Here is a 9221-nt window from a genome sequence, read left to right as displayed (position 1 = left end):
GGTGAGCCGAGTCCCGAGCAGATGGACTCCTCTTCCTTCCACATGATCAGCCAGCACCCTGCGTGCCAGCAAGCAGGAACTTAACCACACAAAAAGCTGTTTTTCTCCTGTTAATGTCTGACTTTCCTTCTGGAGGCCAAAATTTTCTTGGAAGGTTCTGTTTGCAGAACTCAGAGAAGTGTCAGCTGTGTGCAGCACGTGTGGTTTGGAACTTTCCTTCACCCTGTTTCCTCACAAGGTCTGTCTTGGAAAAGCGTTCACAGGTACAAGCCAGGAGTCACGCCCAGCAATCACCTTGCTTCACTGTGAACACCACTGTTTTTTTTTTTCTTTCTTTCTTAAATTGAGGAGAAATTCAGATGACGTTTATCACATCCTCACAGCTGTGCCCTGGCCACCTCCCTGTGGCCTCCCTGGTTGCTGCTGAGAAGTCAGCTGTCTTCCTAGTTGGGGCTTTTTGGGGAGTGACGGGTCCTTTCTCTCGCAGCAGCGTCTTCTTGTTGGAGTCCTCTGTGGTTTACTGCGTGTCCGGACAAGGATCTTTATTGTTTTCTTGCTCAGAATACACTAGGCTCCCTAGAGCTGCGAGGTCCAGGAGTTTTATCGTCACTTTAAGAGTTGTTTTCCTCCCTTCCCTCTGCTTTCCAAATATGTTAACACCTCTTTTATATTACCCATCTTCTTCCTCTCTCTGCACTCTGAAGAAGTTATTCTATCATCTTCAATATTCTCTTCAGCTTTGACAAATGTGTTTTGATAGATTTAAAAAGTTTTACAAGTATGTGTTTAATTTCTATAAGTTATATTTGTTCTTTGTTTAAGATTTGCTGAAAACATCTTGTTAATTAGATGTCAAATTTGTTCAAACCTCCCCGCCCCCTCCAGTACTTGGGTTATGTGAATCATGATGTGCACAAAAACAGCGGCCTGCATTTGGTAGACAGTCCTTTGTCTCTCCTCTTTGGGGACACACTTCCCACACTCGGTGTCCTCTGTTCTGAACACAGCAGCTCCACTCTCCACCATCTTTGAAGCCCACCTTTGTTGAATGTTCTGCTCACCTCCAGGCGCGGTGGCTTTCCTTCTCTGACGTCTGCTGATTGTCTGCCTCGGTGGGAGTGCTGGGAGCCCACCCCAGGACTGGGGAAGACCCTCACCCAGAGGTCTGCGAAGCACCTCAGCCTAAGCTCCGGCTGCCGCTGCCTTCCAGCTGCCCCAGGATCTCCTTTTCCCTGTAACACAGCCTCCGGATGGCTGCTGCCCTCTCTGGCTGTCCTCTGTCTCCTGCTTGAGTTTGAACTTGGGGTTCCTTCCCCATCTTTTACCTGCCAGCAGTGTCTCTCGAAGCATGTCTTTGCCAGGTATCAGTTTACAAGACCCAGACCCCACACGTCAAGTTCTGGCCTCCAGGCTCAGGGTTGCATGGCTCTGACTTCAGACTTGATACCCCGATTCCGAACCTCATGTTCTAGCTCCCGACACCCAAGCCTCAGCTCTGGGCTCCAGTCCCCAACCAAAATCCAGACCCCAGACTTTATGGCCCAGTGGACATCTGGTAAACCCCAACAGGGAGCCAGAGGCTGAACTCGGCTCCTGGGGTATACACAGGTATACCGTCGACAGGCCTCAAAGGCCGTGGGCACTTTAGGGTCACCTAAGCCTACCCCCATGAGGTACATTCTGTTAATGTCCCATTGAAGGGAAGGGGAATTTTATGATAAAGACTATTCTGGGGCTGGGGCTGTAGCTCAGTGGTAGAGTGCTTGCCTAGCATGTGTGAGGCACTGGGTTCCGTCGTCAGCACTGCATATAAATAAATAAAATAAAAGCATTCTGTCCATCTACAACTATAAAAATTTTTTTAAAAATGAGTATTCCATATTGTTTGGTTGTAGGTGTCTATATATTCAAAGTATATGATTATGTTAATATTATTCAAATATTCTATACCCTTATTATTTCTTATTGTGGTAAAAATGTCCATAATATAAAATTTGTCACTAACAAAATTTGGTATATTCATGACATTATGCCACCATTGTCACTATGAATTTCAGAATATTTTCATCACTCCAAAGGAAGCCTTGTACCCATGAGGAGTCACTCAAGCTTAATTACTTTGTAGTCAGACAACACACTGAGTATACTATGACTTTGAATTTTGTGGAGACTTGCTTCAAGTCTCAGTATCGGGTTCATTTTTCTTCTTTCTAAATTATAATTATGAACTCAAATTAATCGTACAGATTCGTGGGTTTCTCTGTGACCTTTCCATACATGCGTGTGTCACCCCACCTAACGCCCCTCTTGCCCTCTCCTCTCTTCCCTCCACCCACTTCCCTTCCCTGATTAGTTTTTCTTCTACTTTCGGGTCATGTTCTCTTGTTGGTGCCCACAGGTGAGAGGAAACGTGATGCTCGTCTTTCTGTGTCTGGCTTATTTCATTGTTAACACGACGATCTCCAGTTCTATCCATCTTCTTGCAAACAACATGATTTCATTCTCCTCTGTGGCTGAGTAATACTGTACCGTGTGTCTTTCCTTCATCCATCCATCTGCTGCAGGGGCACCTAGACTGAGTCCACATCTTGGCGACTTTGGAGAGTGCAGCAATAAACAAGGGGATGCGGGCCCCTCGTGTCTGCTGGCTTCACTTCCTCTGGTATATATACACAGGACTTACAGGGCTGCATGACGTGGGAGTTCTATTTTTTTTTTTTTTGGTGGGGGGAGCCTCCACTCTGATTTCCCCATCTTTGCTGTACTAATTTACATCCCCACCAACCGTGGCTAAGTGTTCCTTTTCTCCAGTTCTCACCAGCATCTGTTATGTTTGGTTCTTCTTCTTTTTTTTAATATTTATTTTTATTTTTTTTAGTTGTAGTTGGACAGAATACCTTTATTCCATTCATTTATTTTTATGTGGTGCTGAGGATTGAACCCAGGTCCTCGAGCATGCTAGGCGAGTGCTCTGCCCCTGAGCCACAATCCCAGCCCCTGGTTCTTCTGATAAGAGCTGCTCTGACTGGGGTTTAGAATCTCAGTGTCGTTTTGATTTGCATTTCCCTGATGGCTAAAGATGTCGAACCTTTTTTTCATATATCTGTTGGCCATTTGTACTTCTTTTGAGAAGTACCTGTTCAGATTTTTAGCCCTTTTATGATTAGACTCTGTCAGATGTATGGCTTGCAAATATTTTCTCCCATTGTCTTCACTCGGTGGATTGCTTCTTTTGTTGTACAGAAGCTTTTTAATTTGATATAATCCCACTTATCAATACTTCATTTTATTTCCTGAGCTACTAGAGTCCTTCCTATTCAGGAAATCTTTACGTGTCCCTCTACCTGTTACTGTGACTCTAATATGTCTTGAAATCTGGTTAAGTGATGGCTCTAGCATTGTTCTTTTTGCTCAGGATTGCTTTGACTATTCTAGGACTTCTGTGCATCCATATGAATTTTTTTATATACCAGAGATTGAACCTGGGGCACTTTACCATTGAGTCACATCCCAGGCCTTTTTAGAATTTTATTTTGTTTTGAGACAGAGTTTCACTAAGCTGCCGAGCATCTTGCTGTGTCCCTGAGGCCTTGTGCTGTGTCTGACCTGAGTGGCTCACTTTCTCTGTAGATCTTGCAGGTGTGGGGACCCTCTGCAAGCCCAGGCAAGTGTGTTGTGGACAGCAGGAGGTGTGTTGTGGACAGCAGGGGGTGTGAGGTCCACCCTGTGGTTTCTCTTCCACGCTCCTCAGCGATGTGCTGTCTGCAAGAGAACCCGAGCAGCCTGTGCTGGGCTGGCTTGGGGGTGTGGTGTCCCACAGCTGTCATTTCTCTCTGTTGTTGCTATTGGGTGAGTGACCAGGTGTGGGAGTTCAGCCTCCCCGCCCCCCAGCTGTACCTGTGTGGGGCTAGGTGATCAGCTGGGGGGCTTTAATCTCCCCAGTTTTTTAAGTTGAAAGCTCTGCCAAGGTTTGAGTGGGAAAGACTGTCACTGAATTAGGTGTCATTTCTCTCAGCTGGGCTGGGGGTGCACCTCAGTGGCAAAACACAGATCCCACCCTCCCATGCCCTGACCTCTGCCAGCTGCCTTCCCAATTTGGTCCTAAATGGAAAGTGACCTTTGTTCCTGTCACAGACTGCCCACTGCGTGGTGTTCTATGGTTTTGGCTTACATGCTCCATCTTTTAACCACACAGCTCTCAAGCCAGGCACCCACCAGCCTGGTATACTGGTATTTGCTGTGGTGTTCCAGAAAAACTTCAGGGACCTTTGACTCTCAGCGCAGCAGCTCAGAGGAGACCTTCTCAAGACAGCCCCCCATGGCAGCACCACCAGTGCATGCTGGGAAGTGGGTGGGACTTCCCTAGTGCCTGTGTGCTGTGCAGATTCCAGATCCACTGTTCAGGTGTGTGTGTGTGTGTGTGTGTGTGTGTGTGTAATTTCCAGTGTACAAATGCACGCCTCCATGTAACCTTCACTCCTGTAAAGTTATAGAAAATGTCAATCAACCCAGAAGGTTCCTCATGCTTCTTCCAGATCTGTTTGGAGGCATACTGCCCCTCCCATCCCAGCAACCAGGCAACACTGATTAGCTTTGCTCCAGACTTTCCTGCAGTTGGAGTTGTAGGGTGCTCGTGGGACAGAGGTATGTTCATTTTTCTAAGAATTTGCCAAACTACTTTCCAAAGTGGTGGTACCATCTTACACTGCCCCCAGCAAGGAAAGGAAGTGCCAGCTGCCCTGCACTGACGGAGACTCGCTGCTGTTGTTCCTTTTGGTTTCAGCCATCCCTGGAGTAGTGTTTTGAAGAGTCTGTGTCCTCCAGACCCCGGGAACAACGTTCTGCAGATGCCCCCCTGGGTGAAGGATAAGTAATCTTTATCCTTATTCATTTTTTGTCTTGTTTGTTCTATCATTTTCTTTGGGTCACTTTAAAAATCCCCTTTGATGAGTTGGAATTTGTTGATTTAATTTTAGTGATCTCACTCCTTTCTATGTTTGAGGATATTTTAAAAGATCCATAAAAATTTGGATATCTCCTTATGGAGACAGATGTACAATGAATTTATGAATACATCTTGAATAAAATTTTTATAGGCACATTCTTCCTAGCGTAATTTACCAATGAAGAGTCTAATAGCAGTTCCTCATATTCTAGTGGCCTGGGCTCACCCTCTCTGTCCCTCAGTCTTCCCCTCTCTCTGTTCCTAGGTCACCCCCGCTCTGTCCTTGGGTTCCCCTGCCTCTGTCCCTGGGTTTCCCCCTCTCTGTGTCTGGGTCCCCCTCTCTGTCCCCAGGTCTCTGCCTCTGTCCCTGGGTCCTCCCTCTGTCCCCAGGTCCCCCTTTCTGTCCCTGGGTATCTTTCCGCTCATGCCTTCCCACCAGCCTCCAGCAAGGGTCCTGAGGTAGATACAAATCATGCAACTTTTTTTTTTTTTTTGTACTGGGGATTGAACTCAGGGGCACTCGACCACTGACCCACATCCCCAGCTCTATTTTGTATTTTATTCAGAGACAGGTTCTCACTGAGTTGCTTAGCACCTCGCTGTTGCTGAGGCTGGCTTTGAACTCCTGATCCTCCTGCCTCAATCTCCCTAGCTGATGGGATTACAGGTGTGTGCCACCACACCCAGCAAACTTAACATGCAGCTAAGAAGACAAAATTGGAAAAAGGTAATCAAAACCAAATAGTTAAATGAAGCGAGAAATCACTTAAATCCACTGTTTGCTGACTTGGATTTCCAGGCTCTGGACAACATTCACAGGATTGGTTTCTCTTAACCTCTCAGGTGCAGCTGCTCCCCCTGGAACCCTGTGGCCTCCTGTTCAAAGCTCCTGCTTGCCAGCCGGGGAAACAAGACTAAGGGTGGAAAAGCTATTTGCTGGAATCCTTCAATGGGAAGAGAAGCAAGGAGGACACTTCAAACAGAACCCGGCTGCTCTCACACTTTACTCCAGGGGAGGACTGGGGGTGCGGGGAAGGGGATCAAAGGGTGGAAACCAGCCTAATACCCGTGAGGCTAGGAAACACTGGGCTGATAAGGACATTGCAGACAGGAAAAGATTCTGAATGGACTCCTGAGCTGAGGGAGGAGGGCTGGGTTCTGGACCTCTGGGCCACAGGGAGATGGTAACTAAGGTCCTGGGCTCCTGGGTGAGGGAGGCCAGTTCCGTGGGTCCAATCCCCAAGGCTAAATAGCCTGGATGGTTTTCTGTATCCAGTCAGTGAACTTGCAGAGGTTGGTGTAGACACTTGGCATGCCAGGCTGGCCACACTTGGCTTGTCCCAAAGACACGAGGCCCTGCAGAGACCTGTTGCAGACCAGGGGGCCCCCAGAGTCACCCTGTTGTGGAGAGAAGGAGAGAGTCAGAATCCCAAACACTGAAGGTGGGGCTAGATGTGGGATCAGAGAGGAGCCACATGAGACTGAGAGACAAAGACAGAAAACAACCAGCAACCCACCCTGGAAGTCCCTTGCAGGTCCCTGACCCCCTGCCTGCTCCCTGTGCCCAGAGTGGCCCCCGTGGCTTCCCTCGGGCTTGTGGTTGATCTGTCTCTCCTGTGTCTTCCCTGTGGGTTATTCCCCGTCTCTGAGCCTCTGCATCTCTCTGGTTCTTGGGATTTCTCCTGTTTCTCACGGGCCTCCCTCCTGGAGTCTGTCTGGTTCTCACTGGGCTCTTCTGCGTGTGCCTCCGCCTCCGGCTCTGTTTCTCTCCTCCTTTGCCTTTGTATTCTCCTTTGTACTTATTCCTGTTTCTTCCAGTCTCTTTCCCTTTGTTCCCATCCCCCTGTCTCTACTCCTCACCGTACCTCCCACCTCCCGTCACCACTTCTCTGTCCCCCCCTGCGACGTCCGCCTCCCATCTCTCACGTTGCAGGAGTCCCTCCGGTCCTGTCCTCCGCCTGCGCAGAACATGCTGTGGTGGTACAGGGAGGTGTAGATCTCACTGCAGACCTTCTCGGACACCACCGAGACGTTCGTGCACTGGAGCAGCGTGGGCAGCCTGCCTGGGACACAGAGCTCTGGGTCAGCCCCTCTGGTGGGGAGAGGGACCCCTCCCAGAGGGCAGAGGTGGCACAGGCTCACCATTCTCCAGCAGACCCCAGCCAGAGACAAGGCAGGAATCCCCAGGTGTTGGGCATTGGGAAGTGATGCTGATCTTCCGAATGGTGTCCGACTCAGACACGGATTCCTTCAACTTTATGAGCATGAGGTCGTTGGCGAAGAAGGGATTGTTGTACTGGGGGTGCTGGATGGAGAGGAGGACCTCCATCATTCGGCTGCCTGGTTCTTGGTTGGCCTCAAGACTGTGCAGACCCAGACCCACGGTGTAGGAGCTGAGGACCACGGGAGCAGGTTGAGTTCTGTGACGACTACCCTCCCACCCAGGCCGTCCCCACTCTCGGACCCACCCCATCTCCCTGCCAAGCACCGTGCTAGGAGTCACCTAACCGTGACCTCAAATCCTCATCCGCAACAACCAGGGATCAGAACCTGCCCCAAGCCTCGGGTGACCCAGTCCCAGGGCTCTCTGAATCTTCCCAAAGCAACATTGTGCGCGCCTGCCTTGCCCTCCCCCTGGACTCCCCGGTTCCAGGCTTGGGTCCACAAGCCAGCACAGCTGTCGCCACAGATGCTGGGTCTGTTTGAGCCCCCTCCCCTGAGACAGCGACACACCTACCCCATCCTGCACTCACTTCTGTAAACAGTGCGCGGCTGACAGCACCCACTGGGGATGCACGAGGACTCCCGAGCAGAAAAACTCATCTTCCTTGAACAGTGCCGCCTGCCAGGGCTGCGAGTGAGGGATGCAGTCCTCGCCGTTTATGATGTGGCTGCCGCCACTCCAGGCGAGGGACCCTGGAGGCGGAGTCAGGGCTGGGGGCCGGCCCAGGAGGAAAGCCCAAGGCTCCAGGGGTAGAGGAGTCCCAGTGAAGGGGCGTGGCCAGGGCCTCGGGGTGGGGCCAGGGGTTCAGGGGCGGGGCTGTGGCTGTGGGGCGGGTTTAGAAGGCAGGATCAGGGCTCCCGGGGTAGGGTCTGAGTGCAGGGGTGTGGTCAGAGTTTGGGGGCAGTGTCAGAGGTCTTGGGGGAGGAGTCAGCGGCAGAAGGAGGGATCACTCTTTGGGGTGTGGCCTGCGCGCAGTCTAGGCTGGAGGCAGGCTTCGGAGACTGGACCCTTGCAGTCATGATTAGGGAGGGGAGCCATGGACAAGCTTCAGGGGTGGGGTCAGGGCTCACAGGGTGGGGTCAGGTCCCTTGGGAGGAGGTCTGGGAGATGAGATCAGCTCATAAGGACAACCCATTTTTCAGAAGGGTTCCAGATTTGAGTCACTGACCCATCTCCAGGACCCACATAACATTCCTCTTCTGCAAACCAAGCCCTGTAACAGGAGTCTCCCAGCACAGCGGACCCTCACCCAGGCTGGGCACACACAGCCAGCTACTCAGGGAGTTGGTCACATTTTGTAATGCCCTGGCCATGCCTTCCGCTAGCCTTGCCTGGTCACACCCAGCCACAGTCACTTCACACAGAAACACCATCATAGTCTCTGCTGTGAGTGCCAGTGAATCTGAGGATTGGAGACTCAGGAAGCAGGCCCAGATCCTCAGCAATGGGTGACTCCTCTGGAGGATGCGCCATCTCCCATGTAATGGCACCCTCCGCCTCCCCTGTGCCCACGACATCCATACAACGTTGTCACTCTGCAGGCTATTCAGAGGCACAAGCTACCAAAGCCATTTACCCAATAACACACTACACACCCAATCACACTGTTACATGCACAGTCACCATGATGTGAGGAATTACCTATGTGTCCCATCACAGGGGCACACGGCCACATGGTCCTTTCACACAGCAGAGGAACACTAAATCACACCTGTACTGTAGCCCACAGTGTGCCCTCAGGCAGTCACACACACTCAGATACCTGTGACCCCAAGGAGGAGGTACCCCAGGAACCAGCCCCAAGGACTTCCTGCTGTGACCATCATGTCAGCACCTGGGAATGAGGAGGGGAATCTGGGGACCTTCAGAACAGAGCTTCTCATCTCTCTCTCCTCCCTTCTGGGCCCCCTGGGATGTTACTGAACATCTACAGCCCCCTGCCCTGTTTGGGACTCAGAATGCAGAGAGAGATATTCAGAAACAGAGGGAGAAAGAGACAGAAAGTGGAGAGGAACGTACAGAGAAGGTGTCCACCATCTATGAATAGGGAGA

General features: G+C 50.7%; 1 protein-coding gene and 1 long non-coding RNA gene across 2 annotated transcripts; one reads left to right on the top strand and one right to left on the bottom strand.

Moving 5' to 3' along the window:
* The first annotated feature begins 4472 nt into the window (after positions 1-4472).
* Positions 4473-5938, top strand: LOC124107888 (uncharacterized). Its single transcript, XR_006856555.2, has 4 exons — positions 4473-4644; positions 4784-4870; positions 5512-5672; positions 5789-5938. It is a non-coding gene; the product is annotated as an uncharacterized LOC124107888 (long non-coding RNA).
* Positions 5935-9007, bottom strand: Klk4 (kallikrein related peptidase 4). The gene is made up of 5 exons (XM_046466166.2): positions 8932-9007; positions 7699-7861; positions 7088-7338; positions 6872-7008; positions 5935-6343 (listed from the first exon to the last, which is right to left on the bottom strand). The coding sequence occupies exons 1-5, from the start codon at positions 8993-8995 to the stop codon at positions 6191-6193; spliced, it is 768 nt and encodes a 255-aa protein (XP_046322122.2). The 5' UTR covers positions 8996-9007; the 3' UTR covers positions 5935-6190.
* Positions 9008-9221: the final 214 nt, after the last annotated feature.

Source organism: Marmota monax, unplaced genomic scaffold (genome assembly GCF_021218885.2).
Source record: "Marmota monax isolate L192 unplaced genomic scaffold, Marmota_monax_Labrador192_F-V1.1 WCK01_AAM20220418_F8-fsc00160, whole genome shotgun sequence".
Taxonomy (NCBI): Eukaryota; Metazoa; Chordata; class Mammalia; order Rodentia; family Sciuridae; genus Marmota; species Marmota monax.
This window is presented reverse-complemented; position numbering and strand designations above follow the sequence as displayed.

What these genes read in the sequence shown, in the direction of transcription:
- Klk4 (XM_046466166.2), bottom strand. Translation starts at nt 8,995, where the DNA reads ATGATGGTCACAGCAGGAAGTCCTTGGGGCTGGTTCCTGGGGTACCTC. An exon ending in CCTCCTCCTTGGGGTCACAG is followed by an intron (nt 7,862 to 8,931) that starts GTATCTGAGTGT and finishes CTCCGCCTCCAG; the next exon opens with GGTCCCTCGCCTGGAGTGGC. An exon ending in ACCGGAGGGACTCCTGCAAC is followed by an intron (nt 6,344 to 6,871) that starts GTGAGAGATGGG and finishes TCTCCACAACAG; the next exon opens with GGTGACTCTGGGGGCCCCCT.